General features: G+C 42.6%; 1 protein-coding gene across 1 annotated transcript in view; it reads left to right on the forward strand.

The window, feature by feature from the left end:
* LOC147703664 (putative DBH-like monooxygenase protein 2) overlaps positions 1–5938 on the forward strand; it is a 531825-nt gene extending 525887 nt beyond the window's left edge. Inside the window, exon 13 of the mRNA XM_086932001.1 lies at positions 1891–5938. Coding sequence (XP_086788127.1) covers positions 1891–2139 — 249 coding nt within the window. The 3' untranslated portion in view covers positions 2140–5938. The remainder of the gene's footprint in view (positions 1–1890) is intronic.
* Positions 5939–20639: the final 14701 nt, after the last annotated feature.

The following is a 20639-nucleotide window of genomic DNA, read 5'->3' on the forward strand; positions in this document are numbered from 1 at the left end:
TGCGCTAGAGGTCCTCACGTTTGGATTTTACATCTACCATGCGATTATTTGGAAACCCCTCTGACACCCATCTTGTTTGTCATCCATTTTAGATCCATACCTTTAGATTGCCAACTAAGAAAAACTTCTCTAAGAGGTAAGCAGGAACACCCTCATGTAGGGTTCAGTTGTTTACCGTCGACCTCTAGCGCAGTTTTCACTCACCAGCGCTTGTACTTTGATTGCTTCCAGCCCATCTGACAACGACGTTTGTCACCCACAGTCCGGTTCGTGGGACCTTTTGTGATACATCCACATTTAAGTGCTTCTCTGGGCTAGCACGTCCACTCAGAGTTTATCCGAGTTCTTTGGACATATGACTAACAGTCTTTTTCTCTACTGTGCTTATTTCTTGTTACTTTCAGACTCTTCTACTCTCACTTGGAGGTAAGCGCATGTTGTATACTGGTTTAGCTCGAATAGTGGCAGTCTGATTGAGACATATGTCTGATCAGTTCTTTCCTTTTCTTCTTTTCTTTTAGTGAGTTTGGCCCTGATGAGTACCTCTATAACATGGAGGTTTGAAACGCGTAGGCCAGCGGATAGACCAAACGCTTATACAAAAAGTGTATTAAACCCTGTAGGGGACTTATACCAGATTCATGTAGTGAATTAAATGGGTATAATATTTACAACTGGTGCATTGTAAAAGCAATATAATGTATGTGAATATGTAATGTTTGTTTTATTATTGTACAAACTGTGCTATCGTGGTGTATGAGTATGGATGCAGTGTGTTTGAATCAGCGAGTGTGATGTGATGTTGGTTTGTAAATTGCAAAAAAGTGTTTGTATTTTTTGTGGGATACTGTTTAAATTTGTTGTACATATGGATAAAAAAATGAAAAGATTTTTTCTACAAATAAATGAAATAATTCTCCAAAAATAAAGCGATTAATGAGCTTACAGGTGTTGTGAGGGTTCTTACACTTTGGGTAAATTTAACGGAAAAAACAGCAGCATTGGCAATTGTCTTTGTTTTTTGCTATTTGGTGCTCAGCCTTGCTGCGTATGAGCCAGACCCTTTAGTGGTATTTGCTAGTTTTACTTACAGCAGGTACAGCAAGGCAGCGACTTGCACTGCTTTGTCTTACTACATATCTATGAGACCATGCAAAGCCACGCAGGGTGGCTTTTGAGTCTCCTCATGTATATAATTGAGAGGCTTGCGCTGTTGGAGTGTAAAAAAAAGTGAAGCTGCAGCGGCGTAAGCCTCTCATAAATAAGCCCCTGAGTTTGCACTCAGGTCAATTGTAGAGTTAAAGTATTTCCAATAAACTCCTCAGCATTATTTTTGTTTGTCAGACTAGCATTTTATGAGGCCATGCCTTATTTAAAAAATGATAAAAAGAGGCTTTCTCCTATCTACTCTACAACCTACTGGTAAAAAAAATATACAACTATATTGCACATTCGTTTGGAGCTCACGTTTCCAAATGGGTATCTTCCATTTATGTGTCTATTTAGAATGACACCCAAACTGAAGCAATGCATTTCCATCAAAAAAATGCAAAATGAAAAAGTGGAAGCCTGTTTTAAAATGTGGAAGGTCTGCTTTGTGCAAACTTAAATGTATTTCCATTTTTACACCAAAAGAGAAGTCTTCATCTCATGTTTGTTTCGATTTGATATGGAAAAATGTTACTTTTCCAATGCTACGATTTTTGTATGATATGGATTTCTTGGGCAAGTAGTATTTTTTTAAAATACGTGTTTGGAAGTGTATTTTCAAAAGCGACACAAGCTGGTCATGGGTCTCAAGAGCAGCACCGGTGCTACCTTTGGCTACCCCTAAATAAACGCCCATGGTAAAAGCCATTCATGAAACCTGTATTTACTTTCTATTTTTAGGGAATGCTCAATGAAGGCCTTGGACAAGTTCCCAACATCACAAAGCCAACAGATCCCCCCTGCCTTGGAATGACAGATGACAACATGCCCGGACAGGATGGAATGCCTCACCCTGACCCACCAGGAGGTCCCTTGTCTCATTATGGCTCTAAAGGCTCCCATACTTCTCCTGCCTGGTTTCTCCTACTACTTCTACTCTCTTTCCAAGCTGGACTCTTTGCCTGGATCCCTGGCCGCCCAGCCTTGTAGTTTTCTGTGCATAGGTCATGTGAGTTGATCATTTAACAACCAATGAAAACATGTATCACAACTTTCATAACACCACTTCACTGACTTACTGACACGTTGTATGTTATTGTAGTTGCAATTATATAGCACTAGAGAACCCCTATGAGACGCCAAAGCTCATTTCTAGATGGTTGGTTAGCACACAACTCTGTGGGTTCTTGTGTGGGAGAATGTGTGTTTATTGTGTGGCTGATGTGGGTAGTGTTTTGATGCCATATTTGACGACCAGACTTGTACTCCTGTTGCTTTTTGTTGCTCTGCTTTGGTGTGTAGTGAAGTGAAAAGAAGGAATGATAGGACACTCGGGTATAATTGCTAGCATGCAAATTGAGTGTAACCCATGTAAGGAGAATGACCCATCTGAGAAGGGTTTTTTTGTCTCACATGTAAGTCAGGCTGCTCAAATGGTGTCTCTGCAAAGGTGCTTCTGCACTTATGTGTGGAATGGAACAAAGGAGAGTGTGAGATAGCTACAAATGTGCTTGAGCCGACCTTCCTTATGGTGATTTGTTCCATGCTCAGGTGGACACCATTATGGGTTCTGTACTGGTCTTTGATTCTTAGCAGTGGGGGATGATTATTTTGGCTTGATGTGTGGTCTTCAGATGTTTCTTATCTTTGGTAGCAGACAGTTCAAGAATGTTGATGTTTGTACCAATAAGGAGTTTCTGCCAATGCGTTTCATTTTTAATTATTGAAGCCAGGTGGTTGTATGCTGGTAGTTACTCCAATATCCATATGTCAAGATTTCTGTAATGGATGAGGTAAGTTTAAGGCAACGTTTAAGCATACATTGGTCAACAGCTTGAATGCCGTAGTCTGTTCCTGAGGAGTCAAGTTCCCTGGGATGATCTTGTTTTAGGATGATCTGAGTGTCATTTCATACTTCTAACTTGGATGACAACAATTAGCGGGCTGAGGTAGGTATTAGACAGGGTTTGTGAAATGATGGAGCTTTGAGGTATGTGTAAATGTTGAATAGTGCTCATGTGAATGGGGGTAGTAATATGATGATGGATCTGTTGGAGTGGTGGTGAGAGGAGATCCAGTTAAAGATGTTTCCCCTGATGCCAAAGTCCTCTAGTCTCGCTAGAAGACAATGATAGTGTAATGTGTTGAAAGAAGTGGATAGGCTTGGAAGTACAAGCACATTAACTTTAGTTATGACCATGGTAGTCTTCAGATTGCCCACATTGAAATTAATGTGGATTGGAAGCCTCCAACTTGGCAAAACTCAAATTGTTGATCATGGAAAATATGTTTTCCTTCAAGAAGTTGCAGATCTGAGTGAAGTATGCTCTTTCTGCCAATTTTCTTAGATAAAGGCCATTCTCTTTGTATGTGACTGGCCAGGTCTGCTGGACCCAGATCATTCTTCTTGATGAGTAGCCGTAAGTAGGATAGCCCGAGGTCTAAAGAGGAGGTGTCACATGATAATACGTTTCTGTAGTCATAGCTGGAGTTGCAGTAGCCTTCTAGAGTAGGATATTCTTGGAATGTGGAAGCCAAGAGTTCCCTCAATGTTCCCTGAAGGAGCTCAGATTTTGGTGTGTGTCACTCGACATTGTCCCCTTAATCTTGGCCTTGGTAAACTAGGTAGTATGTGTCTTGTACATGAGATTAAGTGCCCCAATCTTTGCTTTTTTCCACAAAGTAGTGTATGATGCTTCAGCCTGGTTACTCTTTTACAGCAGTACAGTCCATGTTGTGGAATTCACTAAGCATGCTTAGAAGTTCTTTGAGAGGGCCTTTTGGGACTTGAAATCCAGTTGTAGTAATGCAGACTCTTTGACCTTGATGGAAGATTTGGAATCTTTTTCACGGCACATGTTTTGTCAGATTGCTTGCATTAATGTTGAATTGAAGTGATGTCTGTTTTTATCTTCATTATCTCTTCTTTGAGTCAAGGGGTGTTATGTTTCCCGTTTTGATGCATTAAAGTCTTGAGAGGAATGAGTTTGTCGAAGGCCCTGTAGAGTCAATTGCATAACTTATTTTATTTGATCAGGAGAGCAGACCACAGAGAGAGTCGCCCATTTCACTTCATCTGTATGGCTGAGTTCAAAGTTGTTGAGGCACTTGGTCTTGTGGGCAGTTTGACAGCTAAATATAGGAAATAGTGGTCACCCCAGATGATTGCTTGTTTTCCAATTACTGTTGTGAGTTTAAGTGGGTTTGAGGTTTCTGACCAACGTGTGAGTGTGTGGGCCCAATGATGAGTTGAAAGAAAATAAGAGCTTGTGATGGTTTACCTTTGACAGAGACATTTGACTGAACTAGATGTTTATTTTAACCTGGGTGCAGAAGGTTCAAATTGGCTGAGATGATGTCTGAGACGGCAACACGTGTGATATCTGTGAAGCTTCATTGTAGGGCAGTAGTCTTTTGATCAGCAGAACTACCCTTAAGAAAGTAGGTGTAGGTGTACATCAGGCTAGGAGAGCTACACAACCTAATGTAACAACATCTGGAATGCAGATGGTTTGCAAAAAATCTTTTCAAATAACTGCCTCTCCTCTTCCAGCCTTGCTGTGTCAGTTTTGTGTCGATATGTGATATCCGCAGGAGATTGCCTGAAGAGGAATCGGTGAAGTGCTGTTCCCCAGCCATGTTTTGGTGCCAAGACATAGATTTGGTTTTAAGCATGCAATCATGCCAAAAATATTTATTAGTTCTTGTTCATACAGCAAGCATTGATAAGCAGCTAGTTAAGGTGAGGAGTAGCATATGATTGATATAAAAAGCTGTTAGTGGGGGAGTGGAGTATGTGAGTGTAGAAAAGGAGGGCTATGTAGAGAGCCGTTGGTTAAAATGTGTACTGTAGAAGAGTGAGACAAGAGGTAGAAGTCAAACAAATGGAGGAGTAGGAAGGCCCTTCTACCTATTCAGAGGGTTCTGGTAAGAATTTGTCAGGGTAAATATTAAATAGCAAGGTCGAGAGGTGAGGTTCTTAAGAAACATACCTTATGTTCATGTGCCACAAATGTTAAAGGAAGTGTCCCTGATGTGTATGATCAAGGTCAGTATAAATATAATAGAACAACATCTAGCAGAGCGGGCATAATCCTGCTCCTTGCAGCAAAGGGGCTGATAATAAATGGAAAACAGTTCACACTTTCTGCCTCTCCCATCTTTGGGAATGTTTGTCTTTCCCATGCCGAATACCAGAATCCACCAAGCTCTGGCAGTATTCCCATTCCATGGCATACATATACCACTCTATCTTACCACGCCCTGCATGTTTTTGAGGTAACATATTTGCTGCAAAATATATTCTCAGATGAGCAACCACTAGAACTGGTTGAGTAATTTCAGGTTATATTGAGTCAGTTGCATGCACTACATTGTGCCTTTAAAGATTTTGACACCCTCATAAGTGATAGTGGCGGGTACTGCTTTTACAAATCTGATGCTACTGGAGCAGGCCTCTGTTCTCCAACCACCCATACTTTTTACCCTTGTTATTTCGTTTTATGGCAGCCTGCACAAGGAGGACTGTAGCAGATGGTTGCAACTGGGCTGCCACTTGTTTTACCCATAGACGGCTTCCCACAACATGTCCAGCAGACAAGGTACTTGTCTGCTGCACACTGAGCTCACAGAAGCGGGTTCCACAAGACCCTTAGCAAGCCATATCTGGAAATATGTTTTCAAGTGGGGGTAGTACAGTTCTTACACGCAGACGCCCTGTTACCCTGAGAAAGAGAATGACGTTTTGATACCTAATGTGATCCTGTTACACCATGAAAAGTTTTCAGTAATCAATAAAATCTTAAGAGGGCATTCTATCCCACCTATCATAATAAATGTGTTTGTGTCTTTATTGTGTATGGTGCCCTTTTATGGTGTCAGGTAGGAATCAACTTCATGTGCTGTGGCCCCTCCAGTGGTCATTCCATCATGGAGCATACTCTGATGTGCCTGTGCATCCTCGAATGCCATGAACGAGCGACTACTGTGGTAGTCATGGATTTTATCCCTGCGGTATGGTATACGCCCTAATGTAAAGACAGGACATTTTCCGATCTATCTCTTGGACTAAGGTCTAGGGATTTGTTGTGCTTTCTCCATAGTTGGGGTCTATAAAAATCTGACCTCAATCTAAGGTTGTTCCCAATTGTTTTTATATTTAGTAACTAAAGTGCAGCTCTCTGTCTCATGATGTCTTGTACAACTCCATACATGGGAACCCCATAGTGTGTTAGGAAGTCCAGAGACAGATACATTCATTAGATCTAAACTGCATCTCAGTATTTCCTTAGTTATTTCAAACCAGTGAATTCCCTGGGAGTGAGCTTCAGTCTCAAGATTTGCTGTACTGTCCCCTCATCTATGAAATATCAGGGTCTGACTTCAGTCTCAGGATTTAATTTGCTATCTCGAGCTCGATTCACAAGTAACATTGGAAATAAAACCTTTTTATTAGATTGTTGACTTTTTTGTTACAAACCATTTTATGGCAGGCATAAAGAGAGCTGGCCGTCTTTAGGATGGGCATAATCATGTGGGATTCTGCTTTAGGTGCTTACAAAAGCCCTGTGATGAGTAGGTACAATATTAGTGGGCAGACACAATTAAGTGATGCAGAAGGTGTCCCAACTCACTCACTAATTTATCCTCTCCTTCTTTGAACCTTGGGTAAGGATTGATTTCTACAGAATAAAGGAATCTAATATCCCTACACTTAATACCATTTTTATTTCTCTGACCCTACTTACTTACACCAAACTGACCACAACCAGAGTTTTTGTGTGATGTATTGTCAGCTCTGATACGTATTTTTTGTCACCTCTCATCTGTTTGTAAGGATCCCTTTGGGACCTTGAAATTAACCCTGGCAGGGTAGTTCTTGTTTCTATTCAGCCGCACAACCAGAGTTTTGTCTGTATACACTCTCTGAGCAACAATGGTTGCTGGTGAAGAATAAACTCTACGACAAAGCGTTCCACCAAGTGTGGGTGAGGGTAACTCATCCTTTTGTGCAAAAAATAATGGGGCTTATTTACGAGCCCCTTGCGCCGCCAGTACGTCACGTTGCGTGACACACCAACGGCACAACCTGCTGCCCGATATTTACAAGGACATATAAAGCCACCTTATGTGACTTTACGTGTGCTTGTAAATGTCGCCCCCTTCTCACGCAAAACTTTGCTGTGGGTGTTCTCACGTAATGCCAATGTATTCTGTTGCATTTCCAGATTTACGAGAAATCGTAAACCTGGAAATGCGTCAGAATGCTACGCCGCACCAGGGGTGGCGTAGCAAGGCGCAACGAGGTGAAATGTTTGCATCTCACCTCGTTTTTTTCCTCTTCAATGCGTGCTGCATTCAACAGCATGCATGGAAAGAGGAAATCATCTCAATTGATTGTTTTTGTGCATGAAGGCGTCCCTTCCTGCACAAAAACTATCTCCCCACTACGCAGGCATCCTTGCACCATGGTGCAAGGGTGACTGCACCAGCGCATGGCAGCAAATTATGCAGCAGCGCCGGGGAAAGCACAGGGATGCGACATGTTGTAGTAAATATGTTGTATCACTGTGTTTTGAAAGTGACTCAGCGCAGCGCAGCCAAATGGCTTGCGGCACGCACTGAGTCACTTTCATTGTAAAAACGAGAGTGGGTATAATACTGTTGCCTATGTGATAGTGATGCAGACCTTGTTGTAGTTTGTTTGTGTGAAAAAGCATATAGTTTAAAGAGTACATAGGTGTATTAGTTTCTGTTCCAGATATATATCGCCAGTATATCACTGTGTCCCTTTAGTGCATTGGTGTAAGTAAACTCAGTACTGCTAACGATGCATGACCCAATGGTGTCCTTCCTTAATGTATTAGTTTGTGAACACGCTTTGTTAATTCACCCTCAAAATCTATTGTATCTTATGACTAACAATGTGGCTTGTATGCATACCCCAGCTGTTTTCCATGCTTCACACACTGGTCCACACTTCTAACCTATTGGTTCACGAGCATAATACTTTGGTTGAATTCTTATGATTTAGGTTTATATAAAGCATATTGATTTGCATGTAGATCACACTGTTTTGCATGAGTATTATACTGTGGCACATTTTTAATGTACGGGTCCATATACATAATATATAGGTTCAATCTTGTAAAGTACTAATTTGAATATGTTGTATTTTTATTTAAATGCACAATCTTTACTGCTGATAGCCCCCTCGCCCCATGTGGGGTTCCCCAAGGAGGGCTGGACTAAAAACGCAAACCAGCCCTGGCAGTTAAGTCAGATTGCCCTGGGGGCGCTCTGCACAACCTCTTTAACATCTATGTCAGATTACTGGCATCCCTCATTTGGACTCATCATGGCTTCTCAGTTATGTGCACGCAGATGACACTCAGCTTGTTTATCGTCTGAGTGGCCGTTCTTTCTCTGATACCACCTAGTGCCACGGTCGGCTTCAGTTCAGGGACTTGATGGGGAGGAACTTGCTTAAGATTAACTTTGGTGAAACAAAGGGGTAGATTTAAATCTTGGCGTTATAGATACTCCACCGCAATGGCAATGGAGTATCTATCTCACCAAGAAAGTGGTTTGTCCGCCTCCTGCCAGGATGAAATTGTCCAAGGGCCCTGTGTGGTAAGGAAGATCTTTAATTCTGCCCATCTAATTTAGATGGCTGGAATTACAGGTCAGTTTTCACTGTTCATCACCACCAGGAAAAACCTGGCATTAATTAGGCATGCGAACTGATGAATGCTACTGTAGCCATGGAAGAGGACTCCCCTGGGGTAAACATTTTTTACAACGCACGCGTTACAGCGCGTGTCATTACAGCAAATGTTTTACAACGCAAAATCCATTACAACACATGACATTGCATAATACAATACAACACATTCCCCAAAGCAACACCCCGGCGGAGGTAGAATAGTAATTGCGTTGTAATGGATTTTGCGTTGTAAAAAATGTGTTGTAATGACACGCGTTGTAACGAGTGCTTTGTAAAGCGTCATATTCCTCCCATGGTGAGGGCACCATTTAATTTTTTTCTCAAAAAGAAAATCCCATTTCGGAATTTCGTTTTTGAAAAGAAAAAAAGAAATCTGTTTCGTCATGTTGACAAAGCCCTGCACCAAACAGTAAAATGCGTTGACAGGAACCGCCGTGATGGTGGTTCCTGGCAAATAATTATAAATTAACTCCAGCATGCCGATTGGCAGCTCAAATCTCTGAGTAATTCCATGCCCCTCTGATTTAAGACCCTGTCCAAAGACGTTGTCTGTGGTCAAAAATATAGGAATGAAAATTGACTCAAACTTAAGCTGTCCCCTCATGTCCCAGCAGTACCTGCTTCATCCACATTTCAAAAGCATAAGCTGCCAAGAACTCTCCCTCTAACAACTTTGTAGTATTGTCTCTGATTACCTCTCTCCTTGATTTCCGTAATTGAGTATTTCTGTGTGGTAACAATCTTTGCTTCAACAACATCAGTCAGTGGCGTAGCTGGGGGAGGGGAGCCCCTGGCAGCACTGTTTTTGGGGGCGGCAGAGGTGAGCAAGTCGTGTCTGTCAACTACCACCATCCCCCTGCCCCCGAGAATAAGTCTTCCGCAGGCCACCAGCCCCCCTGGGAACAAGTCAGCCTTCAGTTGCAACCTGCAAACTTATGGTGGTAGTAGGTCTACCTGTGCCACTAATTTTAGTGCTTTCATAACTAGGAAAATAGGCTCGAAATATTTGTCTCCCCCATACTCCAGGGCTTCTTTCTTCCTTCACCAACTTCACGGATTTCTGATTCATTCAAGGGTTATTTTTAAAACACTCTGCCTTGTGCCTCGCAGTGTCTATGGCACATCCCTTCGCTCCTTGGCCCAGAACATATGTCCGTATATTCCCTCTATCTGAAACAGTATCCCATATTGCATTTTTAAAGCCTACATAAGATGAGGTGAGATGACATATTGACTTGAAAGCATTCCATGTTGATGAGGATGCATGATGTACTGTGCCAATGCATACTCTGATACGGGGATATGCCATATTTGCATACTCTTTTGCATGCGTAATGAGGTTTAAAATCAAAGTTGTGCATGTACGTTTCTCACACTACACTATGGTTGGATTCATAAAGGGTGGAGACATGGGTCACAAGGTCTCTAGTATCTTGAAGCTTGCTTTTCTTATATCCTTGTTGATGCCACAACCTCTGAAAGCCCCCAGAGGAAAAGGACTTGGATCTTTTATTTAAATTATTTGATTTACACTTTTGAAGTGTGCCTCAGCGTGTTGTAAAATAGTTAAATTATGGATATTATTTTAAAGTGTGTGTTTGCTCCCACTTTTTCAACCGAATTGAATCCAGGTAGTTGGAAATTGCTTAAAACGACTTAAAATAGCTCTCATATTCGAAATAGTTATATATAAAACATATTATATGGACTACGACTCTTCATTCATTCTCCATTTTACCAACTCTCATATTTTTACGGAGGTTCTCAATTATTTTTATTATGATTTGGAATTCCATGGAATTCCACATAAAATACAGAATAAAAACAGCTTTTTCATACAAATCAAAGAGATAAAAAACGATTTCACAATTACACCTATTGATACAATATAGTTAGCCTCTTAAATCTAGTTTACTAAAAACATCAGTTGTTAAAATACAAAGATTAATACCTCATTTTCACTAAATTTCAACTGCGAGGGTAAGTAATCTAATACGTCACATTGCAGGGCAAAAGTATCATATCAATCGGCTTTTAGTCTAAAAATCATCGGTTATCAGCAAAGACAAACATTTCGAGAGACAAAGGGTGTTAAAAAAGTTTTTTTTTGTTAGGAGATGAACTTGTCAAGAAGAAAATCGAAAATAGCAGCAATTATTTTCAACAGTACTAACTAAAGTGCTAATGCATTAATTAAAGTGCAAATGCTTTACTAGTACTTTGTAATGCAACATACATAGTTAATTAACATTCCTACAAATATGATTTGAATCAGTAAGTGTTGAATGGTATTATTATTTTTAACGGTCTATCAAAGTGCCAATAGTGCTTGAATAAAATACTAATACAAAAAATGATTACACACAATATTTTTTAAAATATCTACAATTCACCCAAACACATTCATTTTTCTTTTAATAAACATTTAAAAATTCTTTAAAAAAGCAGAAAATTTTAAAACACATCAGTTCGGATGGGGGAAACATAAGAAAATTGCGTGCCTGTTCTGCCGTTGCAATGTTATGCTGTAAAAAACCATGCCTTAAATATTTACGGCGAATTAGATGGAGTGCTGGACACGCTATCAGGACATGATTAAGGTCTTGTACACCGCCATTGCATAGATTACAGCGTCTTTCATTTTTGGGGATACCCTCCCAAGCACCTGTCACAATCCTCAAAGGAAGTATGTTCAATCTCAGTAATAAGAGCACTCGGCGTGCTCCATGATGCAGGTTCCAAAGTACATATGGCTGAGGTTTTTTGACAATAAAGCTCCCAATAATGCAATCTAGCCTTCCATTCGCATTACATGTTTGCTGATCTCTTCTACTTGAGATCATATATATAGATTTTTTAATAATAAGCTTTAGAGCTGATTTATCTAAACAGAGTACTTCTTCAGAATCAAGATCAAAAATACTTAAAGATTTTAAATAATTTCTAAAAATTACACTTTTCTTCAGCAGATTAACAAAAATTTCCTTATTCAATGCAGCCCTTAATAGATTCTCCTGCCCATTCAGCAGAGCCTTACACCACCGCAAACACGCTGCCCTCGAAAGCACATATGTAGAAAGAAGGCCAAATTCAAGTCTAAGAGCTGCAATGGGCACGGAATAATTTAGATTACATATTTGGCGCCAGATTTTTCCTTCCACCTTCTCAAACATTGCCCACTCACCTTCATCTATTGTTTCAATTGCATAGTTTAGAGTCGGAGGAATCTTTATTTTATATACTGCAATAGTGTGAGAAAAATGTCTTTTTCCACATTGTAAGTAAAGACGATTAATACCAGATGCTTGCGAGATGGCTTTACTTTTGCAATGGTCCAAATGTCTCTTAGCAGAGCACCTATTTGTAAAAAAATTTCCTAAGTACTGATAAAATTATACTATTTCCATTCTTTCATCTCCTAAAAACCATTTCAAGTTTGGTCTAACCTTACAGCCACTATGACTAAAAATCATCACTTCGCTCTTCGAAATGTTTATCTTTAAAAAATAATCCTTAGTATACCTGACCAATTCCGTTAATCGCCTCTGGAGTCCAATTGGGGTTAGATCCAATAATATTGCGTCGTCCGCATATAGCAGACAGCTTATTTTTAGATCACCCACTTGTGGAGGATCCCCCTTACATTCCCCTAAACGGCTTGGTAGATCATTTATATAAATTGAAAAAAGCAATGGGGCTAATAGGCACCCTTGCTTCAGGCCATTATTAGTGGGAATTTTCTTTGAAAGGCCCTGAGTCCCTCCTAACAAGACTTGAGTCCATGTTGATGAGTGGAGTGCTATTATTACTCTTAACAAGTTCCCGGGTATTCCCATAGCAAGCAATTTCCTCCACAGCGTCCCTCGGTCCACCCTATCGAACGCTGTGGAGAAATCAATAAATGCAGTATACAATGGGGACCTCCGACCCACAGGATATTTATCGATCAGGGTCTGCAGGACAGATATATTGTCTAGCGTACCACTGTTCTTCCGGAACCCTGATTGTTCAAGAGGAATTAAATTATTTCCAAAAACCCACTCTTGTAGGTGTGCCAAGATGATTTTTGCAAATAGTTTTCCAGTTGCATCTAGAAGTGAAATTTGCCTGAAACTTGCCGGAGAGTTTTTTGGGCCCTTTTTATATAGCGGAACTATAATGCTTCCCTTCCAAGAGTAAGGGATGACCCCGAGATTGTAACAATGGGCAAACAGTGGTTGTAATAATTTTGACCAATCGCCACAATCATTCTTTATGATGGCCACGGGGACATCATCTGGCCCCATTGCCCCAGAATATCTTGCCCCCTTAATATATCCTTCAATTTCCTTCGTTGATGGGGCTTCGACATCACCTACCAGTTGAGAGATTTTACTAGACCCGTCATCATCTTCAGCCCCTGTATTTGTGGCATACAATAGAGATATATAAGTAGACCATTCTACTTCTGGAATTAACATGGGTTGGGATTTTACTACACTATCACAATATTTGGCTATTAACGCCCAATATTTCCTGCTGTCCCCTGAAAGCGATTTAGAAAAGGGGGTGGTGATGAATTGGCTTGGTAGTTTGGTCTGCCCTGTTCCCATGATGCACTGGCACAGGGTCAGACTAATTTGCATATAGCCAAGTTCTAAGCTGGGATGGTGCAGTGAGCTAAAAAACGGTGATGGATCAAGCCCTGATCTTTGGACTGGGTAAGAGTGGTCCGCTTAATTCAGACACTCTGTTCATCACCACCCTTTTTTCTGAATCATTTTGTCCACCACAAGCGTGGAAGGGTATACTCAGATGTGAGTCCCTAGCTCATTGCACCATCAGGATTCAAGCAAGCCGGGCCAAAGACGGCTGAAATGCCAGAAACCGGTCCCCGGTAGCTTGTTTCCTTCCCAGTATAAGAATTGGCTTGGTAGTTTGGTCTGCCCTGTTCCCATGATGCACTGGGCCAGGGTCAGACTAATTTGCATATAGCCAAGTTCTGAGCTGGGATGGTGCAGTGAGCTAAAAAACGGTGATGGATCAAGCCCTGATCTTTGGACTGGGTAAGAGTGGTCCGCTTAATTCAGACACTCTGTTCATCACCACCCTTTTTTCTGAATCATTTTTGTCCACCATAAGCGTGGAAGGGTATACTCAGATGTGAGTCCCTAGCTCATTGCACCATCAGGATTCAAGCAAGCCGGGCTGAAGACGGCTGAAATGCCAGAAACCGGTCCCCGGTAGCTTGTTTCCTTCCCAATATAAGAATTGGCTTGGTAGTTTGGTCTGCCCTGTTCCCATGATGCACTGGGCCAGGGTCAGACTAATTTGCATATAGCCAAGTTCTGAGCTGGGATGGTGCAGTGAGCTAAAAAACGGTGATGGATCAAGCCCTGATCTTTGGACTGGGTAAGAGTGGTCCGCTTAATTCAGACACTCTGTTCATCACCACCCTTTTTTCTGAATCATTTTTGTCCACCATAAGCGTGGAAGGGTATACTCAGATGTGAGTCCCTAGCTCATTGCACCATCAGGATTCAAGCAAGCCGGGCCGAAGACGGCTGAAATGCCAGAAACCGGTCCCCGGTAGCTTGTTTCCTTCCCAGTATAAGAATTGGCTTGGTAGTTTGGTCTGCCCTGTTCCCATGATGCACTGGGCCAGGGTCAGACTAATTTGCATATAGCCAAGTTCTGAGCTGGGATGGTGCAGTGAGCTAAAAAATGGTGATGGATCAAGCCCTGATCTTTGGACTGGGTAAGAGTTGTCCGCTTAATTCAGACACTCTGTTCATCACCACCCTTTTTTCTGAATCATTTTTGTCCCCTGAAAGCGCCACTTCCCGGAGTTTAACCCATTTTTCATCTTCAGCAGCCCTACGATCTGCTGCTGCTTTCCTTTTCCGGACCTGTTTTAATCTATATATCTCTTTTTGTCTTAGTGCTATAGGATCTTTAAATTGGGATCTAATCAGCTCATTTATTTTTCTATTTAATATTTTAATGTCACTCGGCAGAGTTGCTAAGGGGGTGCCTCTTCCGCTATGCTGCTTTTTACCCAGCGCTTTTATTGCAATCATAACTTTTTCATATCCCACAATCAAGTTCTCCCGAGCAAGACCAGGTACAATATTTCTAAAAACCCACTGAAAATTCGGAAGGTTCTTATATGACCAAAAAGTGCGACCATTATTTCGAGAATAGGATATATTATCATTCCTCTGATTCCAGAGTTCAGGCTTCTCGATACATATAGCTAGATTTACTGCCAAAATGTCATGGTCACTCAACTTCGTTGGAACCACTTTAAATTGTGAGCATGCCCCAACAATTGAAAAGACACAGCCATGTAATCAAGTAGGGAGTGGCCAAAAGCCCCATGGAAAGTAAGTGCTGCTGGTAGATCTTCTGCGAATCTAACATTTAATAAAACGAGGTCAAGCTCCCTGAGATTTTGCAAAAGTGAGAGGCCCCGTTTATCGGCTTTTAAATTGGGCGGGAATACAGAATCTTGTATACACCAAACCTCCTCCAAATCCTCATTAGAAAACGCCAAAATAGAACTAATACTTATTTTAGCGTTAAAGTCACCGACCATTAATATACACACTCTATCTTTGCTCTTACATAAATTATGCACGTAAGAACAAATGGAGTCAATCAATGGGGTGGACGCCTTCCCCAGAGGAATATACACATTTACCAAGAACAGAGACCCACTGTAACCCTTATGATTCATTTCCATCTTCAACTTAGCACACATACAACATTTTGAGGGGTGTATGTCTATCACTGCATCCCATGCTAAATCACAACTCAGCAGAATGGCTAATCCGCCCCTTGCACGTCCCCTCATAGATTTCTTTGCCGCAGCACAGTGCACATAGTAATTCTCCAACTGGAACTCATCCCTAGCCCACGTCTCCTGGAGGCAAATTATCTTTGGGTATAGGGAGGCCAATGATTTAAGCTTCTGGTTTTCTTTTCATAGCCCTGCCATATTCCATGAGACAATTGTACACGGCAGGCTACCCCCGCACTATTGTTTTTATAGAAGATGTTTTTGCCCCATTCAGAGCGCTTGCAATCCAACTCCATTTTGTTGCATCATCTTCTCTGTCTGTACTATGGACCTCTTGGACCTCCGGTGCCAAAAACGTAATTGATCTTACACCTGATGCCCTTCCTACTGTTATTTCTATGTCCTCATATTGTATGCATGTACTCTCTCTCTTATGTTCCAAAGATTCACTCCCTTGCCGATGGCTAGGTACCTTGATTTTTTTAAACGAGGCATCAGATGAACCTGAACTAGTAAGGACATCAATTCCTCTTTTCCTAAAGCCATCCGCATTAGCTAAGATAAGTGAAGCAACTACCCCTGATGTAAAAGTAGCTTTAGTTACATATGGCTTATACCTCCAATCTAAATGGACTAATTCAATATCTTTACTATAGATTAGCTTTAGATCATCTATTTCTGAAATGATTTTTAGGAGAGCACTTCTATTTAGAGTTATTAACTCAGCATCAAAGAGAGGAATAAAAATAATAGCCCTATTCGCTTGCCCAGCGCATGTCACTGGAATCTTAGCCTGATTAGCAACCTGCACACTTCTATGGGAGTCATCATGTAAATTCCCCCCTTTATTTTTATTAGTAGTTAGAATCATTCTCCGGCTAACTCCCCCATCTTTACTTATATCAAGATTCATTGTCAGCGGAGTTTGCACAGCCAAGTCAAGTGCAGCGCCAATTAATTCTACTCTCGGGCAAATTTCAGAGCTATTTTCCGTGGCCACTTTATTTACAGTACTACTATGCAAGTTACTACCACCTCCTATACTACCTTCGACCCCCCCAACATTGTCCAGAAAGACATTCTGCCCACCAGATATGCTGTCCATCTGAGAACCAAGAGCTTGCTCGTGGTTAAAACTCATGTTTAATTTCAGATGACCCAAGGGTGTTTTGTTCTTTTTGTCAACAGGGGCTATGTAAGAATTTTCCTTTTCACTTACAGGTTCAAAACGCAACTTTCTATGTTTGCGTTTTGGGAACCTGCGGTATTTCATCATTTTTTTCCTCCTCCTACAACCATTTTTAATGGACCCTTCTCTTACTAGTAAATCTTCCCCTTCAGCTGGACTTTCTGCAATATTGTTTGCTTCATCTAGTTGTTGCGGTATAGTTTTCTTCTGCTTACTCATATTTAAGATTGTTTCTAGTGAGTCTTCTCCTACAGCTGAGCTCTCTAAGATGTTGGCTTACTCATATTAAAAATTGGGAAAACTCGCACAGCGTCTAGTTTAGGGGAAGCATTTTCCGATAACTCTTCCCTCAGGGAGAGGGCTTTTACAGGAGCATTAAAGCTAGCTTTAGGCAGACTTGAATTTAATTTTCCTACAGACGGTAAGTTTACAAAATCTGCCTGCAGTTCTTTTGGTCCCCCTACCCCTGAGACTTTATCAGCATTAAGAGATACGTTAAGCGTTTGACATGCTTTACTAGATGTAGAAGTAGCACAGTTCACACAAACCGGTCTATGATTTTTAAGATCCAAGACCCCTCCTAAAATTGGCGTGAGGACTTTCAGAATATGGTCTGAGTTTAAAGTACTTTTCTCCATCAGGGACAGAATTGCGGATAGGATTTTTTCTAATTTAGAGAATGTGCTCATTAACCCATCTGCCCCTACAATCTCATTTATCCGCGAGGGGTACAAAGGAATCCCCACCACATTGTTAGGTGTCATTGAAGGTTCCACGCCTGATAGATCATGTAAGTCCGGAATCATAGACAAATCTGTAGGGGTGCTACTATACATGATAGGCATATGTGTTTGTGTTCCTATATGGGAGGACGATAGTAGTTTAATCGAATGACATTCTGAGTCCCCTCCCTGCAAGTGCAGTTTCGCTAGATGCATTACTCGTTCAGCATTCTTTTCTAGTGGGAAGGCTAAGTCCGGGAGAGTAATGTCCTCGGCTTTAGCCTGCCCATTTAGCAAATTCTGTTCTTTCTGTTCTATTTTTCGAGAAACAGCATTTTCTTCTGTTAATGAACAGTCCATCAAGCTCCTTTGTGAGGCGTTTACTTTATCTTCTACATTTTGAATAAGAGTGATTAGGTCTGCTAGGGGAGAGTTTGGCACAATTTCCTCAATTTCGCTTCCATTCCTCGTAACATATTCTATTACCTCTGGCCTCTGATGGACCACTTCCACCTCCATATCAGATTTATTTTCCTCGTTCACTGCTTGCTGTACATCTATCCTGCTATCTAATGGAGGGGGTACTACTTTACTATCTCCCCCATTCACCTTTAGTATAGTCACAACAGGGTAAAGTCCCTCCCGACTTGATGCGTATCCATCCAATCTGTTCTTTGTTATCAATTCAGAGTCCATTGACCCCTCCATTAAGTTCCCCTCCAACTCTTCATCACCACTTTTTTGCCCTATTCCACACTTAAAGCTCCTTCCCTTACTGGTAAACATTGACTTTACAGATGGGTAGGATTTCAATAAAGACAGATGAGCGCCGGGTCTATGGCGTCTGATAGTTTTTTGAGGTTTTAGGGGACTCAGACTGCTCGTGACAGACTGACTGGTGGATACTAAAGATTCTGCGGTTTTTGCTTTTGACTGTGAGCGTAGTCGCCTTACAGACATTACCATTATAGTTGCAATTTAACACGACCTATGATTGTTTACCACCCCACTATGAATGACACGAAGTAGGGGGGGACTGACAGTGTGTATAAATAAATGTTAAGACACAAACTCCACAAATTCCATGCAGTGAATCACCGTACCACTCTGGCCGAGGCCTGGGCGATTCAACAGTGATCTAGTCTGAGCCACACGCTGACCCCGTCTGGCAACTGGGACAATAGTGGTAATAATAACCGCAAAGGTCTAGGAGATATTTTATACACAATCCTCGTCGTGGAGTACACGTCAGTGGGGTGGCCCTGCCCGGCCTCCCCTTTGCCCGGGCGCTCCCGTGATGCGGCGGTGGAGTCCAATTTGCAACGCCTCCTGGCACGATTCCTCAGGTGGTGGCTTCCGGCCGCACTGCAGGCTGGACCTGTAGTCCTTGCAGTCCCGGTGGCAAGTGCCCTCCCACGCACTCAGCGGCCGCAGGGGATGGAGCGAACTGCGGCGGCGGCGGGGAGGTTGCGGCGAAATATCAGCCCAATAACAAAGCAAAAAGCGCAGGAAAGATGAGTGCTCCCTCTGGTACTCACAGGTAGGAACTTTAATCGCGGGAATCACTCAACTCGACCCAACCCAACCCGGGTTGCAAACTTCAAGCAGACTTCAAGCGCTTCAAGCTTCAAGCGCTCATGAGTTCAAGTATCAGAAGCCAGAAGCCAGAGAATTCAGGCGTATGCAGGGCTCTCACTGCTGCGCCCCCCGTGGTTCCCGTCTCCCAGTAGCTCTCAGTGGCTCACAGCTGTTCCTGCACCTTGATTTTCACAGTAGCGCCCTCCGTAGTTCCTGGCTTCCAACAGCTTTTCTGTGGCGCCTCACGACTTCTACTGCGTAAGACACTTGAATTTTCAACTCCGGCCAGGTTAGGAAGCAACTTGCGACTATCTGCCGTGTTATACAAATAAAATTGCGGGATAACTTGCGTCTTTCAGCCGTGCTCGGCAAAGTTTTTGTGGCCCCCTGCCACACTGCCCACATGGCCCACACAACCTCTGCCGCTCCGTGGCTCACAGGGGGGTACAGGGAGGCAACTCGTGGCTCCCGCCGCACAAGAGAGCAACACGCGACTCCCACCACACAGGAGAACAACTTGTAGCTCTCCGCTGTCCTAAACAATGCCCTGCGGCTCCTGCCGCATTGGGGGGCACTCCCGGCTCCTGCAAGCACCCACAGCTCACGGGAGAGATCGCTCGGGCAGCTCCCGCCGCACAGAAGGACAGCCCGTAGCTCACTGCGCACGGCAACGCCCTGCAGCTCCTGCCGCGATGAGAGGCACACACGGTTCGCGGGAAAGATCACTCGGCCGCCCCTCGTGGCTCCCGCCGCACAGGAGGACAACCCGCGGCTCACCACCGCACTCGTCAACACCCTGCGGCTCCTGCTGGGATGAGAGGCACACACGGCACACGCGGCTTCTGCGGCTCCCGCAGCTCAACGGGAGAGAACACTCGGCGATACGAACAGCAGCAGTAGCGTCTGGAGCTCAACTGCAAAGTCCTCTTTCGGAGGTTCTCGTGATATTTTGAGGTCAGTAGCCATCAGGATATTTTTAACTGCGTGACTGTTTTGATTTTAGGGAAAATCTGGCCTCATATGTTTTTGTTAAATAAGGTACACTTAATTTTATCGGTTCCAATAACTGTCCGAAAAGGTTCAGTGCAACCGACATTATTTTATTTTAAAGAAATGAATGATTTACAGTTCACCTGGTTTCCTGAATGCCTGCGCTGGCAATAACAACTCAGGGCAAGAATCTCAGCAGAAAAATTCCAGCCCCTGTCCCGGACTGTCTGGAGAGGCTTCCCAAGCCCAGATGGTATGTGGCTGGACACAAGCCTCACAATGGACCACCAGGCAAAGCAGCTTGCCACTAATTGCTTTGTTGTCCTGAGACTCTTAAGAAAGGTTCTTAATCTCTTTCCTTTTTCAGCCCGAAGATTAAGCCTCCAGGCTCGTATTATTTCATGCATTGACTATGGTTATGCCCTGTACTTTGGGTCCCCCAAATACATGATCAAGAGGCTGCAGGTCACTCAGAACTCCGCAGCCCGGCTGCTCGTGAATCTT

This window comes from Lissotriton vulgaris, chromosome 7 (genome assembly GCF_964263255.1).
Source record: "Lissotriton vulgaris chromosome 7, aLisVul1.2, whole genome shotgun sequence".
NCBI classification, from domain to species: Eukaryota; Metazoa; Chordata; class Amphibia; order Caudata; family Salamandridae; genus Lissotriton; species Lissotriton vulgaris.